The 24,073-nt window shown below is 42.7% G+C and overlaps 1 protein-coding gene across 3 annotated transcripts in view; it reads right to left on the bottom strand.

The window, feature by feature from the left end:
- LOC119476604 (pleckstrin homology domain-containing family G member 1) overlaps window positions 1–24,073 on the bottom strand; it is a 71,821-nt gene that overhangs the window by 13,330 nt on the left and 34,418 nt on the right. For all 3 annotated transcript variants that reach the window (XM_037750001.1, XM_037750004.1, XM_037750002.1), the window contains exons 2-4: window positions 13,298–13,857; window positions 7,994–8,094; window positions 6,437–6,506 (exon numbers count right to left, since the gene is read on the bottom strand). In XM_037750001.1, coding sequence (XP_037605929.1) covers window positions 6,437–6,506; window positions 7,994–8,094; window positions 13,298–13,857 — 731 coding nt within the window. The remainder of the gene's footprint in view (window positions 1–6,436; window positions 6,507–7,993; window positions 8,095–13,297; window positions 13,858–24,073) is intronic.

Here is a 24,073-nt window from a genome sequence, read left to right as displayed (position 1 = left end):
CAGCATAACAATAATTAAAGGCCCCTATGTTTGCAAGTTTTGCTCAAGTTTCAAGTTTCTTTATTCGTATTCATACGCACAACAATTACAGCAAGCAGTGGTTGGCAATGGAAATCATGGGTCTCAGGTACCCTTCAACAATGCTCATGAAAAATGTACATACTGTACATAAAAAGGAAAATCACACAAATAAAAGCAAAATAAGAATCAAGGACATAATATAGTGCAAGTAGTAGTATGTAAATATCAATTTGTGGAAGGCAGTATTTCAAATGGATAAGCTGAATGTAAACAGGATGTAGTATGTATATATACACATGATTAAATCCTACACACTGTACCTTTACAGCTGCTCTTTAACAACAAATCATGTACTTTGTGTACTTCATAAGGAGCTCTTCCGGTTAGGGCACCACAACTCTCAAACAGCCCGACAAGCTCAGATTTATAAAATCAGGATCCTCTTTTAAATCACATCCTGGAAAAGCATTTTTTATCATAAGGCTTTTTAAAAAATAATTATTTTATTTGGGTAATTTGTTTGCAAGTGTGTTTTTATGTGTGTATGCAGGTCGGTATATGTAGTACATAAGCATGTTTGTACGTGGTTATTTTATGATTTCTTATTCTCATGTCTGTCTGACTGTATGTGTATTTTTAGTTTTTTCCCTATAAAGCATTTTGTTCTGATGCTACATGAATAAACTTGATCATTTCTATTGCTGATCATGCATGCTATAAAGCTTACACTTTTTAATGGTTTTTTTTCTTTACCATTCCAGACAGTCATTGGTTTCCGTTCATTTCTGTGTGCTGAGAAATTCTATCAGCAGACTGATGACTGATTACATCACAGTGAACATCAGGTCTACATTAGTTTCTGTCCATGTTACACTATTGTTGCTTTGTAATGCAGTTTAACTGCAGATTGATCCTCATAACAATAACATTAATTTGACAAAATTTAAAGCAGACTTGATGTTCACAAAGCTGGATTATACAACCAAAGCTGCTAATAAATCTTCATCTCATATGAAAATGATTTGAAACAATGGACGCCTGGAACAAGAAAGTTTGGTTTCAATTTCTAGAACACAGCAGCACAGTCTGCAAAGTGATTAGTTGTCATATAAAGTATATGTGCCTTATAAACAACGGACTAAAACATACAAAGCCACTGGTACTGAATGTTTGAGGTCAAGATTAACCATCCTTGTCTGCCTCTCTGGTTGTACTTGCAGTGCATTTTTTGATGACTGTCCCTGTTTTATTTAATGTTTACGGCTCGACACACTCCGAGCCCACAGACAAGGCGTCCTCTCTCCGCCGGTCTACGCTACTAATTGAAAGTCAACCCCGTAGCTTATGATTAGCCTGCGTCCTGGCCTTTAAGTCTCTGTTGATCCCGACGGCCCAGAGCGCTCGGATTATATATCCCCTCATACTTCATCGCCGCCCCTTTAATTGACACTTTTCCCACCTTGCATGCCTGAACATCAAAAGACATCAGAGACGGCGTGACTTATCAAAGCTCGAAGCTCTCAGAAACTTTGCTCTCCATGTCGTTCGCTCTTTCTCCTGATCTGATCCGATCCTTTTCTGGATATGTTTCTAACTCTTCTTACAGCCTTTTCTGTTCTTCGTGCTCTCCTGGAGGCCCGGAGATGAACCCCTTTCTGTTGCATAACGTGAGCGTCTAATTGAACTCTATTTGTGTCCATAAACACTTCGGGGGGTCGCAGGATGTGGACAGCCATCAGGAAGCACCATCATAAACACACAGGGCAGATGACAGATGGTGCATAATGTGCACACACACACGATTCATAGTAAACCTTCAGTATGCATACACTGTTTGTGTGAGTGAATGTTATGTTTCTTGCTGTAGATTAAATATACATTCCTATTCAAGCCACGGCGAACAATTCAAGCTACCTACAGGAACAGAAACACCGTCCCACCAAAATATACCGAACATAAAAACACACACACGCACGCTCAGACTCTCATGATTTGTTAGCCCGAGGTGCTCCGTGGGAATCGTCCTAAATTGAAGAGCTCTCCTCCTCGTCTCCAGCAGTCTGCCGCCACACAGACCAGGCCTAAACACAACCAGATGTGCCACCATCGATTCCTGACGACACACACTCCTAATACACACTCTTAATATCCCCCTCTCGACCGTGGACGAGAGACCGCAAGATACATAAATGCTTCTATGGGGCACAAATTTGTGCCGAGCATGCACGTCTGCGCACTTTGTCATTAAAGCTGACACACTCTTTGAACCCAACCGGGAAACCAGCAGACCCCGAAATAGCTCCGATCTATAATATACTTTCCTTTTGGAAAATATATATACAAGCTAAATCATATAATCATCATATCCAAATGCTGCATGTGAGAGTTCTGGCTCCTATAACATGATGAAAAATATCCATTCCCAGAGTATCAAGATACAAATTACAGACTATAGGAAGGTTTTTTACTTTTTCTGAGCGGCGGCTGCTAATCACTACTCAGCGAAACAAGAAAAGGTCGAGTTGCATCAGCACCCGCTGATCATTTTTAAAGAGATGCTCGTAAATCAGCAGTTTTTGTCGAGACCGGACCGGTCGCATTGAGTCATCAGCTCAACACCGAGGAGCTAAAGATCTTGTTGTAATTGTGCCCTCTGTGTTCCAGTCAGCATGTAGCAACCCATAAAATGCGTTAAAGGCTTACTCATCACATAGCACAGCGAGGATTTAGGGGAACGGAGAGGAACACGAGGAGAGATAGCCAATTATCTGAGAGAGAGAGGCAGAGATTTACAACGAGATCTGTCTCTTCTTCAAACACTGAGCTGGGTTGTGATCTTTGGCTGTTCAGACTAGAAAAGTATTAGCTGAGAGTGTGTGTGTGTGCAAGCGTGTGCGTGTGTGTGTGTGTGTGTGTGTGTGTGTGTTTGCGAGTGTGTGTGAGTGTGCATTTCACAGCTGATAGTGAAAGAGAGGTTTTGTGGTTGTTATGGGTCTTACTGTAGCAACCATGACTAACCTTCAGCAACACAAAAGAACTCTGGTTACTATTCTGGTTAAACCCTTTTACCAGAAGTCAGCCTGTGAAATGATGAAGCCACACACACAAACACACGCACAAACACACACACACACACACACACACACACACACACTTGTATGTCTCAATGTAAAGGGTGTGATGGTCAGTGGTGACTAAATCTTTCCAGGCGGTGGTCTGGCTGAAGACCAAGCCCTCATACAACTGTATTAAACCTACAAATAGAAGCCTAAAGACAGCTTTCACCACCAACAACTACTGTATGTTCATTACTAATATGAATATATAAGGGAATCTAATGAATCACTAGGGATATTTAAGCATGGAGACGTGGTCCATTAGTAGCAGCTCTTGAGCTTTGGATCGAATCAGACGATCTTCCTCAGCAGATGAAGTTTGCCCGGTTGTGGTATGATTGTAGATGGCTACATTTCCAATTTTTTCTTAGTATTTAAAAGGACTTATTGTGTTATTTCCAAATGAAAAATGCACTTTAAATCCCAGTTTTTAAGCCAACATGGACGAGAAGTCTTTAAAGTGCTCAGAACATCAGAGAAATGCCAAAATTTCATCCGCAGAGTCTCCAGAAAGCTACTAATGGACCTTGTGGTGAGATGATTTTGCCAACTATTTCCAAGGTCAAGAATGAACTTTCAACCGCAAAGGAAACATGTCTTCATGAAGCAAACCTCGGGTTGTGTAATAGTGGTTTGGTGGAATCTGTATGGACTATAATAAATGTCTGTTTTAGGTTGAATCTGGTTAAATCAAATTCACTATTTTTGGGTTAAATCCATAGACTGTAGATAAGAAATGGACGTAGTCAGCGTGACGTCACCCATTAGTTTGTGGACTGCAGTTTTGAAGCCTAAAAGTTGGTATTTTGACCGTCGCCATCTCGGTTATTTGCAACCAAGAGTGACACAAGAGGGTGGAGCTAAGTACAACCGAACGCTGAATGAGACATTTTTAGGGCGACCAAAAAGGTTAGGATTAACTTTCATGAACCGAAAACACACTGAAAGGGTTAAAGATGTAAGACGAAAACACAGACTGGACAATGCCGTGGTAGCGACCTCTCAATCTCAAGGTAGCCACGCCCTAAAACATCCCCTGCTTTATGGTCTATTTGACTCTAAATGGGACCATAATTTACTAAATGAACATCATGCTGTATTGAAGAAGACTTGAAACTAGCGATTGAGACCATAAACTCATGTTTACAATGTTTACTGAGGTAATAAATCAAGTGAGAAGTAGGCTCATTTTCTCATAGACTTCTATACAATCAGACTTCTTTCTGCAACCAGAGGAGTCGCCCCCTGCTGGCTATTAGAGAGAATGCAAGTTTAAGGCACTTCACTTTTCAGACCCAGAGTTGCCCGCTGGGTAAATCCTGCCCAGCATATATGCACCAGATTAAACCTGAGCACTGTAGCTAAACTGTATTAATGCTAATTAACATTAAATAGGTGTTAGATAGGACCTGGAGCAGCAAGTCAGGAGCTCTTCCAGTAAAACATGAGGGATACTTTCAATCGTTTTAATGGACATCTGCAGTACGAGTACCAGTCTCAGGAGAGACAAATTATCAGATTAGGACTTCAAGAGGTGGAGTTTCAGCTGGCTTTGACCCAATTTAACCCCTGGCTGTAAGGATGTTTAACTGTTTTATAATTAATGCTGTACTGGCTACAGAATAGAAGTCAACTATAGGTTGTCCGTATTAGGGGATCATCTGAGATCAGTTCGTCACGCTGTAACATTAATCAGTCAGTAACAAGATGTCATCACGCTGGTTTGTTTATGGATCCCAGTTAATTATGCAGAGTGGTGCTGTGGTTCGTCTAAACAACAGCTGCTGTATTTAGGGAGTCGGTGACGCTGACTTGTTTTTTATATATATATATATATATATGGTCACACAGTTGCTCTGTGGTATTGGGAGTAATTGCAGTCGGGTAAGGGAGGGAATGTAAAGTGTTTTAGAGGAAGTGCAGGAATGCAGCACATTATCATGGGACATAATCATGCTAACATGTTTTGAATAAAAGCTGCAGACAGAGGGACCAGTGATACTTTGAGTTGCTGAGTCTACTTTTTCTTGATAGCACTGCTATTATCCCCCTTTCTTGTAAAAAAAAAAAAGAAAAAAAAAAAAGGTGATTATATATTTGGACGGCCCTTAAAATTCCTCTGGAGTTGTCCTTCCTCCCGGCCCTCCTCGTGCACTTAAACTCACATTCCAACCAACCGAAACGACGCTACTGGCCTCAATAAACCTCACTGACTTCATGCAGCGTCCACCAGATTTTTGTCAACTTATCACTTATAATAGTGCATCGCCTGTTTTTCATTTTCTGTTCTGTGTCTGCGTCTGAGTGTGCCTGTGTGTGTGTGTTTGAACCAGCTGTTAGACAAGTTTCAACGAGCTGAGGAGGAGGAGGAGTGTGTTTATAGACAGAGAGACAGAAGTACTCAGAAGTACCAATACAACAATACTTCTAGTTCACTCCTATCACTAGGAAAGGTCATTCGAAATCCTACTTTAAAGCAGCGATTCGTCAAAGTGGGGTCCCTGAAAAGTTTTCAGATTCTTTAATTTAAATCATGATATATATTTTTTTACTAATATTTCATATTTCAATTTTTAATCTAAAGTTTGTTTCGTAAATTTTGTTCTAATCTAACAAATCCATAACTCATAGAAAATCTAAAAATATGTTTAATTCATGTCTAATATCTTTCTTGTACAATTCTCTTGTGTTGTTCTTTCACATAATTAAGACTATATAAGTGTATAAAATAGGCTATATGTCAAATTATTCCGAGGGACATACATGAGGCGATATATTCTCTATCTTGTAAGGGGTCGGTGGCTGAAAAAAGATGCTTTAAAGTACAAAAAACTATCAGCAAAATGTACTTTGAGTATCAAAAGTAAAAGTATTTACTATAAAATGCTGCTGTGAATATTATATAATATTAGATTTTTTTATACTGACCCAAAAATGTTTAGAAAAGAATAAAAAACAAGGTTCTGTTTCACAAATTTGTATTCATTTTCAAAAATATTCTCTAATCCTTATGCGTTTTGTGAAATATTGCATAATGTTCATTGTTTGGGTTTCGAACAGTTTTAACTATAATGTAACTATAGCTGTTAAATAAATGTAGTGGAGTAAAAAGGACAATATTTGCCTCTGAAATGTGGTGAAATGGAAGTATAAAGCAACATAAAACAGATATACTCAGATTAAGTACAAGTATTTAAATAGTGTACTTGAATAAATGTACTTAGTTACTTTCCACAAAAGAGAGATGGACGGGGGGAGAAGGTGGACTGAAAAGGGGGCAGAGAGGCGACTATCTTTACCTTGGATACGAAGCACTCTGCGATGGCCACGGGGTCGGCGTTGCACTTCTCGAGATCATGAAGAAGATCCCTGAAACAAACACAGAGCTCAAAGAAATTAATATTTGATGTGAAAACATGCACACGTAATTTCCTGCGTCTTTAACACACAAGAATATAAACTCCTCTCCCATGGTTTATTGTTCCAGACAGTTTTTCAGGAGCAAGAGTCAGAGACAGAAATTAGGGCTTAGGGCACTCGGCTCTGAACAAACGAGAAACTTCCATGAATTCAAACGGGCAGCTCTCCTGTGTGTAGCTGTGTGTAGCTGTGTACGTGTGTGTAAAGTGCACACTGTGGAAAAAAAAAAAAAAAGTCCACTGTTGGGAGTTATTGTTTCATGGCTGAAGCATGAGGTCATTGTTACCGCTTTAAACTGCTTTTATGCTTCCTTTTACTGGCCAGTTTGTCTGCGCGTGACAGCTGAGGAATGAATAGGTGCGGTGGAAGAGTGTGTGCATGTTTGTGTCTCCAGACCACCATGATTCTCAACTAGCCATCGCGTCTGGACACACAAACACACAAACACACATGGTTTAGAGCGGTGCCAGAGGGGACAGATATGCAGACTTATTACACACACACAAACACACACACCTGACCGCCACAACAACGCCCTTCCCAGACATTAACAGGTGGCTCGGCACAGTTTCACTATTTGCAGGACATTGTTTGTTGATCCTGACAGAGACAAGAGTCTGTCTGTTTATTTATGTGCAGCCAGAGCTGTTTTTAGTTTCCTTTCTGAAAGTTAAGATCAGTGTTTTTCACTAAACATGTCTGGGTTTTGACCATTTACTGAACGTGTTGATACAGTTTTTTTGCATAAGCGAGTTTAAAGGAATACTTCACCCTTAAAATGACCATTTGTGTATCACTTAGTCGTTTTTCTCAATTTCTTTTTTCTCGCATGCCCCTACAGTAAATGGAGAATCAAAAAATGTCCAAAAACGGAGTAAATCCCTGATGAATTGAAGTAAATGGAGGCCAAATTTAACAACAACAAAACTATACCAAAACATGCTAAAGATTTTGGCGAAAATACATGTGTTTAAGAAGTACTGAGCATACGACTGTCCTTTAAATGGAGAGGCCTAATAATGAAATACTGAAGCTATGTGGTAATGCAAAGTCTGTCTGTTGCTATCTTGTTTATTTTTGTTCAAGGATAAAAAATAAAAAAAGCTAAAAACTTTACAATTGAATATCTTTTCTTTCAAAACTGATGTTTCTGGAATCTCTGATACATGTGACCTGGTGCTTCATAGCATGGAAGTGTCTGACAATCAAGGAAATATTGATATAGTACCTCAAGTCAGCCAAAGTCCACGGTTAAAGGTGATTAAAGCCAATATAACTGTAATGGATATAGTGTTTTATTGTCAAGGCACAGTATTTTCAACCCTTCACTCGCCCAGCACTGTAATCATCCAACTATCTTGAGTTGTCCTGTGATATGAACGCTCGCAAGCATTAAGTCCAGCTCTCAAGTCTCTGGCTCTGTGAGCGTGTTGTACCTGTTAAAGTGGTAGATGTCCTGGATGTTGCCGAACAGAGAGACTTTATCCTCAGAGCTCAGGGCCAGACGAGACTGATTACTGATGCACTCCAAGTAGTCCTGCAGAGAGAAGGAGAGACGACGTGGTCATTTGATGTGATTTGATTTGATGACACACTTGATTTTGACAGACCACTCACACTGTGACTCCTACAGACTTCACCTCAGTAGCTTTCAAAGCCCGCCACTCTCTTGGACCACTTGACTCTACTTTGCACCACTTTGGCCGGATAGCCGCGTGACGAAGACTCTGTTCTGTTATGTTCTGAAGCTAAATCCTGATACACAGCTGAAGGACACATGTTGTGGTTGCACAGATTTTTTTTTTTTTTTTTTACTTTTTGAGCCTTTATGCCTACTTTCCATTGTTTGGGGTTGAATTACCCAGCAATGTAGAGAATTTCAGTTTTAATTGGAAAACAAAGCCCGGTGTAATGTAGGTAAAGACAGCCAATTAGTGTAACGCACTGCCTGATCCCTGTATTGTTGTTTAGTGTAAACAGCTTGATAAGGAGACAACACAGGTCATCTGGTTTAGTGTAAATGAATCCCGGAGTCAGACGACTCTCTGGCTCTTATCACGGCCGTTAGTGAGGAGTGCTGATTAAACAGCAGCCTCAGGTCTCAGTGTGCCCTGCAGATAGAAAGTGAGAGGTGGGGAGAGAAAGACAGATAGACCAGTAGCCAACAGCAGAGGCACTGATTGCTTTAACGCTTGCAAAGCTTCTTCTCTCTGTCCAGGCAGCATGCTGATTAGACACGACCGCTGCAGGCAGGGAAGCCGTTTTTGTTGCACTTTACAGGTGCAATTATTCTGTCATTATTGTGTCGCATGTGTTGTTTGCACTCCGCACCGTGTCATTACAGTCTCGAGTCAATAAATCAGACAAAACAGGAAGGACACCGGTGCACACTCATCCACAAAAATGATCTCAATGTCATTTTATTCAGGGGTTCAGGATGGAGGAAGCGTCACGGTGGCAGCAGCTCAGTAACAGTTTACAATCCAGACCGCAGTCTGCAGCTGGGCAGGGCAGACATTACAACACAGAAAAGTACCAGGCTGCCCTGAACGCACACCCACACTGATGATTTCAGCACACACAACACTCGTGTGTGTTTATAAGAGACCAAAGAGGAGAGACAGACTCTCCCTGCTCGCTCTCAGTCTGTTTGTCTAATTTCCAGTCTGCTGGTAATGTTTTATGTATTTAGCCGTCATTATGGTTATTACTATAATAGATGAGCATGAACAGTCTATTAAAATGTGTTTGGATAAGCAAACATAAGAGAAAGAGATAACTAATCTCAGCTAAATCAAAGAGTTGACAGATGACAGCCGTCTTGGATGTTTAGGGTTTAAAGGTTATACGAGAGCTTTAGGCCAAGATTTGGGGTTTTGCGGATTTGAGTTAAGACTAACGGGCATGTTGGTGGGTCACGTCAAAGGGTCATGTTTAGATCTTGTTGACCATCGGAGGTTATGTGTAATGTGATGCTTTATTAGCCACGGGGTCACGGATCTGACTCGGCCTGACCCCTTCACTCGTCACACTCAGCCAAAGCCTGACTGAGCTCAACAATGGGCAGCGTTCACATCCACACACACCTCCAGGTACACTCCCTGCCAGGCATCAGACGGAACATGTACAAACTTGATATTTTCTGGTGTTAACCATTAACCTCCTCTCAAAGAACACACCAAACATATCCCTCACTCTGCACCGCAAGTAGGAAGTCATTCCTCCGGACAAAAACGAGTGTAAACATCCAAATCTCATTCATTTTCAATGTTTCTGAAAAGTCAAGTGATGTTCCAAGTTTGTTTCCAAATTCCTGGCGATGCGTTCCAGGTCTCAGAGTCTTTGAGGTTGTTTGTGGGTGACGGATCGGCCTCATTACGCACACTGATCGAGCCGAGGAAGGGTGATCACGCAGAACTAACAAACACCCAGACAATGTTCTCACACATCAATGCATGGCGGCCCGGAGAGATCAACACACTGCAGCTTGAGGAGAGACATGCAAATAGAGAAAAACAAAAACACATGAAGAAAACGCACAAAACAGAAACGCTGCAAAGTGACACAACCGACAGAAACAAGTCCCAAAACAACAGCGGTTTCCATGGGGACACTAAATATAACAGGCGTATTCATTGTTTTTAGTATCCCCCCGGGAAACTTCTGATGTTTTGTAATTTCCATTGTGTTTTGTGAGACTTTCTGTATTTAGTTGTGTTTCCTGTCTTTCCCACGTGTTTCCTGTATTTAGCTGTGTTTTCTGTTTTTGCAGTGCATTTCTATATTTTGTAGTGTTTATTGCATGTGGTTGTGCTTATTGTTTTTGCAACACTTTTCTGTATTTGGAGAAGATGTTTTCTTTTTTTGCTTTTCTTTTGTCGATTTGTATGTTTTTTCTTAAGTTGCATAAGTTGAATATTCACATATTCATTGTTGCACCAAGCGACAAACCACGTGGTACTTACAGTACATTTACTCCGTAGTGGAATGTAACTAAGTACATTTACTCAAGTACTGTACTTAAGTACAATTTTGACATACTTGAACTTCTCTTGAGTATTTAAATTGTTTGCTACTTTCTACTTCCACTCTCAGAGGGAAATATTGTACTTTTTACTGCACTATTTGACACTTTTCATCTCATTACTTTTTTGATAAAAAATATGTATGATATGACAATACAAAGTATATATACTTGGCTCCACATTGATGAACTACAACATTAAAAATGCTCTTACATGTATTCGTTAGAGATAAAAACAGTATAATAAATATTCTATAATAATAAAATAACACTGTGAAAGGAGCCGTTCTGCATAGTGACTGTTACTTTTGATACTTTAAGTACATTTTGCTGATAACACTTCTGTACTTTTACTTAAATAGCATTTTGAATTCAGCCCTTTTACTTGTAATGGAGTATTTTTACACTATGTTATTCCTATGTTTACTTAAGTAAAAGATCTGAGTACTCCTTCCATGTACTGTGAGTAACCTAAATCCACATACAGTTCACACACACAGGCGGGCAGAGTATGAGTGCATGCATGTGTGGACCATAACACAACGCCGCTGACAGATGAAACACAGGTGAGCCCAGGGGAGTCTGGGTAAATATTTGCGTTAAGGCTGTCACACCCTCTTCCACTGCAGGAAGCAGCACGGGGCCAAGGGATTACTGAAACGGGGGCTGCAGGACCAGCTCGTATGGGACGGTGCTGATAATAGATGCTGTCCAGCGGCTCCTCAGTGTGGGTAAACTGTCATGTTAAAAGCTCTATTCACACGGATACAATCAGTGCAATCCATCCTCTGTGCACTCACTGGAACCGTCATTAAAAGGGGTGAAGAAAAGCTAAATGCACGTGAAGAATTAGCTGTCTTGCCATGTAAGTGTGGTCTTCCAGGGCTGGGTGGTCTGCAGAGTAGAGGGTTATTAAGTACAGCTCCTAAGCTCTGTTCAGTGTTTTCCTAACCTACTTTGGACATTGTTATCTCAGAGCTAAATCCCTCTACCTCTATCTTCCTCTCCATCTCCCTCTTTCCCTCACCTCTGCCTCCTGAAGAGGGGAGGAAAAGAAGAGCAGGAGAGGGCGAGACATCGATCAGGGGTGACAGGCCAAAACCACAAAAACTGAACCTCACTCCCACTATTTATCCCGACTCTTGGGAATATGAGTTTCCTGCTCTCTTTTGACAACCACCATAGACCTTTTTAACCCTAAATAACATACACATACGCACACTGACCCCATGAACCGACAGCCTCGAGTGGGGGAGGAAGTTAAGAGGGAGGATATGGGGGAAAAGGTGGGCAAAGCTCCAACACATGCATGCAAAATACAACAATTTCCACACGGACGTTTTGTCATTTTACACCACAATCGATGCAAACTAAGCTGCAGGATGCAAATGCAAAACACACATCGCATGTGCGCACCACATTTCCTCCGCACACGATATGAATTTTGAGTTTCACAGAGAACCAAAAGGAGCTGAACAAAGAGGAGGGGAGGAGAAAGGAGAGCAACCTTTGATACAAACCACTACACCCAATCCTTAACAAAGCCACTAAAGCACTGACTAGAGGCAATGTGTATCCTCGCAGTTCAAAGCCAACCTCACAAAACCTCACATTTATCCGAGTGTGTGCATACAGTATTGTGTGTGTGTGTGTGTGTGTTTAGAAACGGTTTTGAATGTGTGCCTGTGCCTGCAGCACAAAGGCCCCTGGTGTCGTGTAACTCGGCCAAACCCCGCCTGCAAGCGCAGGTGACCTTATTGTATCGGAGGTTTCCCAGCAGGCAACGAGCTGCGTGTGTCACGTGTGTGTTAGGAAAACCGCAAAGACTTAAAAGGATGTGTGTTATCTGGTGATTTAAAGCCCCGTGCTGCTGCCTGGCGTTCCACTGCTGCTCGGGGCTCAACTGGGTCAGCAGGGAGACATTTCAGTTCAAAGATGGGACCTTCAAAAGGTTGAAAACTGTATGCTGCTATTTCAGTTTCTGAACCTGAGGGCCGCCAGACACTGTAAGTTTTAGGGGTCGAGAGCAGAAAAAGATCTATTTCTGTAACACAAAATTAAAGGGCAGGTTCATTATTTTTTTTTATATCATTCTGTAGCTTCCCAGTGGTGTTCCTTGTGTATTCAAATTTTGGTTAAAGTATGTTTTAGCATCAAAATGTTATTTTCCAACGTGACCTGACGTAGGATTCTGCATGATAACGCTGCTACATGTACAGTATATATACATCCTTATAGTCAGTGTGTTAACGTTACATACAGTAACTTAGATGGCGGTCGGCATGCTCCCAGTTTGGAGAAGCAGACAGGAGTACCGTCACGGAAGCTAAGCATTGTACTGCTGTGGACGCCACGTTAGTTTGGATCCCAAAAGTCACACAATAACAGAAACAAACTAACCGATCAATGCAACTCCTGTGTCGAGGTAAAATGACTGTTTTTTTTAATGGAGTCTGGTCTGGTAGCTTTGAAAACCGTGATATAACATCTTAATTTCCCCGTCGAATGGCGAGGTAAAGCGGTGAAAATATTCTAAATATAGCGTACACTTAATCACACACACACGTCACAATGTACACAAATTTGTTCAAGGCCTCACTCTATATTTGATGTCTTGCCAAACATTCTAGTGCATCTTTGAGTTCCTGCCAACATGTAGGATCTCATTTCTTGCACAGCTTGTGTTTAATTAACATGTTGGATTGTGGTTCCTTACCTCTACAATGCTGCGCAGGTCCTGGACGTAGGTCCTCTCTGTGTCCAGTATCTCCTGCACCACCCGGTCCACATACGTCCTGGGTCCCTGCACCTGACCGATCCGCTCTCCTCCATCTGGACCCGCCTCCGGCTCTGAATGTTCTGTCAGAGTCTGTCCACTGCCCTGTCTCCCTGTGTCCACCCCTCCGTCATTCCTGTCATCTTCCTCCCGGCATCCCAGCTGCCGGGCCGGCACCAGTTCCAGCCTGATCGCCCCGGAGTCCCGGTCCGAGGTCGCCGGGTTACAGTGAGGGGCGGGGACGAGGGTGGAGCGGCTGCCCAGCGAGCAGTGACTGTCCCGGGAGGAGGCGGAAGAAGAGGTGGAGCTGTAGCTGATCGGCCTTTCGGCGCTGTCGGGGGAGGAGTCCATGCTGATGGCGGAGCAGTAGCGCGAGGAGGTGTGGCGGAAGGCCGGGTTGCGGAGGCAGCGGGCCGGGATGTCAACGGAGCTCAGGACTGAGCCGGAGTCCGGGACTTCAGGAAGAGGAGGCAACGCATCAGGCAGGTAGTTATAATCGTCTAGAGAGGAAAATGAGAGAAAGGAAGAGATTCTCGTTAATCTTTTATTTCAAATATGTCAATAATGTTGTGAAGCTTTAGTTCATGCTTCCTCCAGCAAAAACAGTTCTTCATGGCTCAAGTTGTGCTGCAGTGTTCTGTCAAGTGCATTGGCCAAAATGATGTACGAACAGTGGAATGCTTTGATCTGATTTACTGGTTACTTTGCAAGCTTCAAGATGACGGAGAAAATGATTGCTTGTTGCCATGAGAACCTTCCAAGGTTGCTCAATCTGGGCTCAATGTTGCATAAAAGGCCGTATATTGTCTTGGTTTTTAATATAGCTTCACATCCTGGTTTGTATTTGCTCTTCTGTCTGTACTAACCTGTAGCAATAGGCCCACACTATTGCAGCTTCTTGAGATGTTGTTGGTCTGAATGTCCCCTAAAGTTAACAAGGGCTCTGCCTATTGCATTTTTAAATGCATGGCTGTCATGTTAATCATGATGCCTGGGTGTAATTACTGCAAACAAATACGACCACCGTCTAGACAATCTAATACGTGCTAACAGAACTGCTGTCCTAGTGTTTCTAAATAAACGGTTGCATACAAAACACATGTTGTTGCCGTCTGTCACAATGATTTCACATGTACCTTTGCATGAAACTAAAGTACTTCAGGCAAAGTGTAATGACTCTCAAAATGAATGTCCGAATGATTTGCTGATGCTGGAAAGTCACACGCAGAGCCGTTCAAATTCAAATTAAATGCACACATTTGACAGGCACTGACCTCTCTCACACTCAGTGCTAAAAAGACTCTCTGTATGTAACTTCTAACAGTTCACCACGTTCATTTTCTTACAGTCTCGATCTGTTCAGCATCCCGATTCCCGACATACCAGCTGACCACAGCCTGACTGACCACCCGCCATACGACGACCACTAGCCCTCCCAGATTTGTCCTCAGTTCCTCCCAAAGAAACATTTCATAAACACAACAGAAACTTTTGGTTTCTAATGGATTAGTGCGAGTGGTGAATGCATGCGTGTGTTTGTGTTTGAGCGAGCATTTTTGCAGCAAGACAGAAAAAAAGATTGAGTTTAATGAGCAGATTAAGAGTGTAATGCTGAGAAGACTCCACTCTGAGGCTATGAATGAAAGCTCTATTTCCATGGAGGGAGAGTTTGTGTGTTTGTGTGTGTGCAACTACAGGGGTCTATTTGGCGTCGGGCCGGTGCCAAACTGGCTCACAACCTTGTGTCTGTGAAGAGATCCGTTAAGATGTGATTACCGGCTCCCAAGGCCCCACCGCCAGGCCAGCTGAAGGGAAACCACACATGCAGCGTATCGGACAGAAGCCCTCCAAGTTTCCCCTCAGCGTTTTCCAACGTTTCGCTTCACAGAAAGGTCAGCTTTGACGGGAAGAACAGGGAGCAAATAAACAGAGCGGACGAAGCAACGGAAGGACGGCATGGGAGAGGGCCTCATACCAGCTCAGTGGGAGTTTGACACCCGTCTTTATCATCAAAGCTCGATACACCGGTGACCCGGCAGCTCCGGTGTTGTGGCAACATTGAGATAGCAATGCCCTATAGGACAGTGTCGAGCTCTCGAGCTGCCAGCAGCACCGGCTCAGCCGAAAAAAACGTCTCACTTCAAAGCATCGGAGATCACAGAGTCGCGTTCAAAAACATGAAACGTGAAACTGAGAACAAGCTCAAAGAATCCCGCTCTCTCACCTTTCAAATAGGTACCTTGGAGGTCTTTTTGCCATGGTGACACCTCTTTTGAGAGCACTTTTAGCGGCAGGCTTGCTTGTTAGACTGGTCTGTGATGGAGAGATCATAGGTTTGATTCTGGCAACCACGTCTGTACCGATACCAAGATAAGAAACTGAACCTGCATGTTTCTGCTCTAGCTGGGCCTGTATTTATCAGGTTTATCAACTCGCCGGTAAGAGAGCAGACACAGCTCCAGAGATGGATAACTGGCTTGATAGCTAGGTAACTTGTCCTTCTCCGGAGCAGTAGGGAGTTCTACTCCTATTCTATTTCTATGAGTTTATCAGAGCCTTTTCGCTGGAAACAAGGTTGACGGGATAGTAGTATGCAGGCCAACCAAAACAATGAGCTGAACGAACTAAAAAGAGGCTTAAAAAGGTCTGTAAAACTGAGGGAACTGCAAAGTGTGGTGACAACTCCTTGTGGTTTGTCATCACACAGAGCAGTTTTCCCCCCCAAGTCCATCCCTCTTCCCTGAATCATTAGGTATTTTACAGGAATATAGAACAGAGTCAATTCCTGGTTACATAGTTCCTCAGAAGGAAACTGAAATGTTTTGTAATCTGAAGAACAAGAATGAAAAGTGAGTCTGATGCGCTGAATCAATCACAGCTTTCTCTAGTTTTAATTCTGCTCTATAGTGCCGTGCCAAGAAAGGAAGGAAGGAATTGGAGCGTCCAAAAACTGAAGTGGCATGAAACTGTATTTTTTCCTCAGACAAGTTTGGAACTGATTCACCGTGTGTGTCCATCCATCCAAATGTTTGCACTCCTAAGCCTGACCCACTTTTTAACAATTACAGATCAGAAAGCAGAAGCAATCTGGTGGGCGAAAACAACACAAGCCAACAGCCTTGGCTTTTGGATAAGCAACACGCTGCTTTCAAGTTACCGTACACAATGCACAAAGGGGTTATATTACATGGCATTAATAGGTAACCGGCCATTTTCTTTGCCCTTTGACAAATCTATAATATATCCTTCCTTATCACAGTAAGTGATTTATGTAAATCTATACCGTGTGTGTATGTTTAACACAAAGTTTATCACTCAATAGATAACGCTAACAGAGCTAATAGCTTAATGGTCCTCGCAGCAGCTATTGCGGCCATATGGGCGGGCGGAGTGTGCACACGTGCAATCTGCACACACACACACACACAAACATACAAGGAGAGCAAATACAGAGAAACCGTGTTTCCGTTTGCCGTGAAAGCCAAACATCACAGAGGGAGATTGCCCCATCTTGTGTTTACCCAGCCCCTCCTTCCCACCTTCCAGCTTCATGTTTGGGGCACACCCCGGCCGTTTCCTGGGTGAACTGGCTGTTGTACACACACAGACAACCAGCACCCCCCCCTCCTCTCCTCAACACACACACACACACACACACACACACACACAGACAGAGAGCAAAGATGGCCGAGCTTTAGTTACCTCCTGTCCAGATTATGTTCAACCTGATCCTTGTAAATTATCTCTAATTATGCTCCTAAACATGCAGGTTGGGACTGTTTCTCCTCCGTGTGTGTGTGTGTGTGTGTGTGTGTGTGTGTGTGTGTTTGTGTTTGCATGCGAGGATTAGGATAGTGTGTGTGAGTGAATCAGCGAGTGCCTGAACAACCTGGCTTCAATCTCTGGCTTTCATTTAACTTGAAAAAGACAAAGAGTGAGCTGGGGCGCTTTATTATTCAGCCAAGTTTAATAAGTTGCACATCAGGCCTGTCTGGAAGGCAAACAGCGAGAACCAGGAGGAACCAGACTAGAGACAGACAATGTACACAAAGAGTACAAAACAAAACACCGTGAGTCACATGTGGTGATTCGCTCTTTAGGGTTACAAGTAAACACAACTCTTCTCATTCATTTTTAGATTTAAAAAATACCTGTAAATGTAGAGGTGTTTATTCTTATATATAAAAAAAAAAAAAATAGGTGACAAATGTGATAAATCTGGATTACACGAATCTGGGTAGAAATTAGATCTTCAAAGTACCATCTTACATACAAACAGTTAAATAAATACTAATAGCTCATCTGGATTAAATCGAAATCTTTCTCTTCATTTCTGATAACCGGAGGCATTTCCAGAGCCTCGTTTACGGTAAACTGCTTTACAGATTGAAAGTGAAACATTGAAAATTCTTGACCTTGACAATAGTTAGGGCTGTCCCGAATACCATTTTTTTGGACTGCGAAGCTTCGGTGAGAAACATTCAAATCTATTCGAAGCTTCGCGGTGCAGCGCGTCAGGATGACATGTTCTTCTGTCTGTCTGTGTCCATCTCCCCGCGTTTCAGTGCCAAACAGCGATATCCGGCTGAGAATGACTAATAATAATTAATGTTGAACATGAATAATGAATAATGTTGTGGGATTATTCCTTATTTCATGGGCTATTTTGGGATTTATACATTATTGTTACATAATTATATATAGCAAATAAAAAAAATTAAAAAACAAAGTATTCGAATAGCGATTTGGAGGTTGAATACCACGGCAACAGTCGAAGCTTCGAAGCATTCGGGTCAGCCAAAGATAAAAATAGTTCAACTTTTGGAATGCAGCAACGCGCACCACATGTCATGTGACGAGGAATAACCAAATCACAGCCGGCAGATATCTTTTCTGTCTTCCGTAAATATTGGTCTACTGTAAATATATGGAGGAGAAGTTGATAATTTTAGTGCAGTCAGGGCTACCCAGAGCTTAACGATATGTCCTACAGTCTATTTTACTTGTTTCACCCTTTCCGTCCAAGAACATCCCAACATCTGGTTGAAAGGTGAGCCAAATTGACGGTGCTTGAAATTCATTTATCTTTTTATTTTGACTTTGTTTAGTTTAGTCAGTGAGGCAACTTCATCATCATCATCATCATTGCAGTGTGCAGGTTTTGGTTGCTTAGTAACCGCAGGTACGACAGGAGCACAACCTCCTAAGCACCTTGAATAAAAGAGTGAAAGCGGCACGACTGGAGTTTTCCACGCGTGTTTAGACGCAACATGTGAACGGCCCCTAACAGCCACTAAATGGACTTTGTGGTGAGATTTTGTGGGTGTGTTTCTATATTGTACTTTATCCTCACTTACTTCCTCAATAACAAAAAGAAAAGGCACTTGAACTGCCCAATTAACTATCATTATTAGTAATGCAAATGGAGATGAACAATGAATCAATAAACATTTATATGTCAAACTGGATCGACCTGACCATCAGAGCACCATCTATTCAGGTTCATTCATTCATGCTACAACTGATAACTTCCCTCCATTGATGCAGTCAGTCCGACACGCAAGCGTTACTACCAGTCCAGCCAGGTTTAATGACTCATGCTACACTTAACCCGTCCACTTCAGTCGCGCTCTTTATGGTCACCTGAAGGGCTCTTTACGCTGGAGTGGTCAGCAAACAGCTGTGAGCACCCTCGCCTCTTTACGGCCCTGATGATGATCCTCACAAGTAGCTCAAACAGCTCCGTGAGTGTTTTCTAACGGACATGTGAACTTCCTATGTGGGCGCTTAAACCACAAACAAGTTCAAAATATTTCAAAGTATTATGTCACATGCAGGTGGACGCAGAACAGCTGCAAAGCAATGTTTAGTTTAAGTTCGGTGGTATACCTTAATCATCAGGTTTAAAACAAGTGTAATAAAGTGACAATGTGTAGTATGCCAGCAACAAAAGCCCACACGCGACTTCCAGGGAGTATCCCTCGGCAATAAAACACAGCGCTGGGAAATCAAAGAGGGGATTTCTTACTGAACGGACTCTAACTTTGGAAAATACCCATTTGGTTTGGCGAGCTCTAAAGGCTCACGGTTCAGGGTCATGTGGAGAGGAGGAATGATTACAGTGACCAGTGAAGGGGCAGATACGCTGTGGATTAGGCCACGCGGACCACATTGACCGCGGACATGCATGCAGTTCTACTTATGCTAAATTGGGTGTCTGTATTTGGGCGTCAGCATGCACAGTACAAAATATGTTGGGCTGCATTGGGACGGTTGCAGACAGAAGTAGTTGACAATTTACGTCATGCATGTGGACCCTCGTGGCAACGTGGATGTGGAAAGTATAAATTGGCTTTAATTGGGTAGTGAGTATTACATTTAAAAGGAACAGGGTGTAACATTTAGGGGGATCTATTGGCAAAAATGGAAAATAATATTCATAACTATATTTTCTTTAGTGTATAATCACCTGAAAATAAGAATTGTTGTGTTTTCGTTAGCTTAGAATGAGACGTTTATATCTACAGTACATACTTAGGGGGTCGTCTTCATGGAGCTGGACGCCATGTTTCTACAGTAGCCCATACACTGGCTCTAGAGATTGACATTTTTCATGTTTTCACGTCGGCCACCGTAGTTCTACTACACGCTTGGCACACAGGAGAAGCTTCAGTTGGTTGCAATCTGCAACCTCACCACTAGATACCGCCAAATCCTACACACGGCTCCTTTAAATCAACTTCATTTAATCCTTTAATCACAGTGGACTTGCTTGTGGATGGAGGATGGTGCCTTCGTGTTCAATGTTGCTGATCTTTGACACTCAAATTTGCCTCTTTGACCAATTGCTAACTGTCTCGACACCGCTGACATTGGGGAAATATAAAGAACCAAAGGTTCTGAAATAAGGGAAGCGGTCATATTAGATGTTTTACACCACCCAAATCGATAGAACTCTGAATGAGAAGCGATGCCAACAGAGCTTTCCTCTTCATATCCATTTTGCCATGAACAAAGCTAACCACAACTGGACGCAGCCTCTGCACAATCCACAAGTAGACACTACATCACCGAGCTGTAAAACCACTTATTTTGCACACACATTTCTGGTGTGAGCATGCATTAAGAAAGAGGATGAGAAAAAGAGACCTCAACATCATCATTTACAACATGACATCAGCGAGGAGAGAACAGGACAACATGTCAGTCAGCTGAAAGACTCGCTTCTTTTTCCATTAATGTCCGTTACATCCAGCCTCTCCGTCTTAATTCCTGCCATTTTCTTCCTCCCTTCCTGCCATTCTTCTCTTCCCTCTTCCTATTATACATTCAAACTCAGAATATGTTTTCACCGGTCATAAAGTAACTCCAAGTTTGACGTGTCATAAGAGCCCCACGGGACATTCCCAGTATGGGCTCCGACCATGCCAAGCATATACTTTACTATGTAAAAATACACATTGAGCGGCGTATATGGCTACACAGCGGACCACCAAGGCTCATATTTGCATTTGGAGTACGTGTGTTCATAACACATTCACATCTGAAAGGACGGGCGTTGTGTCTCATTACTTTTAGAGTTACTGGGAGAGTTTTAAACATTTAAATTGCCTCAATTGTTACTTGAACACAAGATTTTGGGGAGGTGTTTTTTGTTAAATTGTAAATGTAGATTCAGGATGCGTGCAGGAAAGCCAGCTCCTGAGCTTTACTGAAATAGAAAGTTGAATTAAAATAGAAGATGCACTGAAAAATCAACAAATTTAGGATGAAAAGAAAGCAAAGCCTGAATGTCTAACTGAAACAGACCATATCTGGTCTCATGAGGGCACGAATAGGATATTTAATACGACGCTCACAGGTGTTTAATCTGTCTTCAGCTGTTGGCACAACTCTTGCAACAGCTGTAATATTTATGCGGAAAGTACCAAAAGCTTTTGTCCCAGAGAGGAGTGAGTTAACCTGAGAGGACTTGACCACACACTTCGTACAGCTCATGGATCCTTTAATCAACCTTGTTTGTCCGTGTGTGTTCTTGTTTATGCTGCAACAGATGGCAACTGAGTTCAATGCCATGCAGCTTATTGCCGACTTTACAGTCCTACAGCACGACATCAATTAAGATAGATTGTTTTTTTATGCAAGTTGAAAGTGAAAGCGACTCCGTTGTTTTTGTCTCCACTTTCGCAACGTCTTACAAACACTTTAAGCTGCGGTCTAAAAAGACAACGTGATGGGGAAACTTGGTGGAAAGAGGACGTGTGCGAGAGTGAGAAATGAGGAGGAGACGACCCAAAGGAATGAAAGTAGGAAGAAGAGATGAGAAGAAAGGGTCAAAGGTCAAACACCACCCACTCCCTTGCTTTTTCCATTTCCCCACTCGCTCTGTCTCATCTTGAATCCCGTCTTTTGTAGTACTTCTTTAACCCTTTAAAAAGTGTTCTACCAAATTCTTTCAGCATCTTTTAAAGCATCAAACGCAAACGTCTGAGAGTTTTTCTTCCCTGCGGGCTGAACAGAGACACAGCAGCACAATGAAGCACCTTACTGTCTGTTTAGTTACGGCCTCACATCTTCCGCCGCGTCCACTTAAAGATCAGTCTCTGCTCCTGATAGAGACGCAGGGCCTGATCTCAACTGACGCTAAGGACCTTAAAGTGTCACTCAGCATTTCACACCGCGGCCGAGGAGCCGAGAGAAGAAGAAGAGAGAGGGCAAGAGGTGGGAGAGACGGAGAGAGGCGAAGGATGGGATTGGAGACGGGAGGCGTTTTCCACTGAGCAACTTATCACCGCGTCAACAAAGAGCTGCGCTGGCTGGGACATACATTATGATGCAGATGTTTGGGGAGATGGATGGAGGAAGAAAAGAAGAGAATTCCTTCTTTACTTTGTTGGCGCAGGAGAAGCTGCACAAGCTGCAGCGATCTCAGGACAGTATTTCTCGTCATGACTGGCAAAGACAGGAGCTTAAACCTGTGACTTAATAGACTCCTGTGGCTTTCATTGCCTCACAAAACGTGGTTTAAGTAAACACGCACAACAGCTGGGGGGCTAATTAGCAGCAACAAATGGCTTTTTCTCACGATAAAGTAAAACTACTAAAAACCATTAAACATCCGCCGTGCACGGTTGCACTTTATACACACATCAACACCCCCTTATCTATGTGTTTAGGAGTTAAATCCCAGAGTCTAGCAGGGATTCTCTGTCTGTCATTGACACTGTCAGCGAGGAATGTGAGGCGCAGTTTTAGCTGACAGCACCGGTGTTTAGCCTCTGTGGGAAAGAAATGTCCACCTGCAAACCTACACCCCCCTATTTTCAGACTCTGACACCCACCCTTGGGACACCCATGCGACCCTGGCCCTCCCTCGGAGTGTGACACACTAGCCTCATTCTCTGACCCGATTGGATCGCGGCCCAACGCTCGCAACTGGTCTCTCTGCGTCCACTTCACTCCCTCTCTCTGTGGAGTCCTGCAGCTCCTACACACCCACTTGGGTGGACACTGAAGCATGAGATTGACTATTAATTTGTTTTCTATATTAGACAGATTACTCTAAACTCTGCACCCTGCTTTCCCCCCCTCCACCCATCCAGCCTCCACAGGGTTGCAGTTCCTTTCACGTGAGTGCTCAGAATAGGGGGGCAGATGTCCTCCCAGAGGAGCTAGCAGGGTGGGAGGAGGAGGACGACGGAGGGGTCCATTGTCTCCGGCACCTCTAAACCAAAGAGTTTGCTCTAAACAGTAATTATCCCCCCCCCCTCCTCTCTTCTATCCCCATTTGTAGCCACCCCCAACTGCTGCCCTCAAGGCTCTAATTTGGGTCACAGGCTGCAGAATGGCATCTCAACACTCGAGTCAAACCTACACCCAGCTAGAGGAAACTGACACATGTGCTGGAGCTATAAGAGATATGACATAGAAAGAAGTCTATTTTATTTGTTATTTTCTTAAATTGATATGTCAGGGACACAAAAAAATTTGTTGCTTTGTGTCACATTTAGCTAAAAACATACCATATGTTTCTTAGTTTTCTGCAGTGTCTGCATTTAAATGAGATCTGTAAACAACCAACAAAGTAAAATCTGCGTGCACCACCATCGTCTCAGCATCATTAAGAATTCAGCCCGCGACGTCTGCGAGAAAGCAAACACGCTCCATTCAACGCCAGGGGTGAGAAAACAACCAGGAGACGCTGTTCATACAACTGTACTGCCGAGAGACGGACGCTGCAGAGGCACTTCACACGGCGCTGTCAGCTGAAAAAATATCACACACACACACCACACTAAAGAGACACTAACAGCCAAACCATCAATGGCTAGTACATGGACCTTGTATTTATAAGTTGCTGTCTTGTGTTTGACCAGATGTCACTTGAAAAAAAACACTTTTTTTGTATGTTGTTGTGATGCCACACACGATATCTTATTATGAAAATCATCGATAGCTTCTAAAAAGACAATACTTGAGTTGCATTGTGGTAATTGTAGGATAGTTTTTGGAGCTTGACACATACAAGGCGATTAAAGTCAGGATATCTCGGCCATTGTGACCATTCTTCAATCTCAGCATGTCTCTTGTAAAACCCCAAACTTTATGTTAGTGCTATACTAAGGCCACACTAATACGTTTTAGATTCAAAATGCATACCTTTTGCTATGTTTTTTTGATGCCACACATGATATCTTATTATGATAATCATCAATA

The sequence above is a fragment of the Sebastes umbrosus genome, chromosome 18 (assembly GCF_015220745.1).
Source record: "Sebastes umbrosus isolate fSebUmb1 chromosome 18, fSebUmb1.pri, whole genome shotgun sequence".
In the NCBI taxonomy this organism is placed as follows: domain Eukaryota; kingdom Metazoa; phylum Chordata; class Actinopteri; order Perciformes; family Sebastidae; genus Sebastes; species Sebastes umbrosus.
This window is presented reverse-complemented; position numbering and strand designations above follow the sequence as displayed.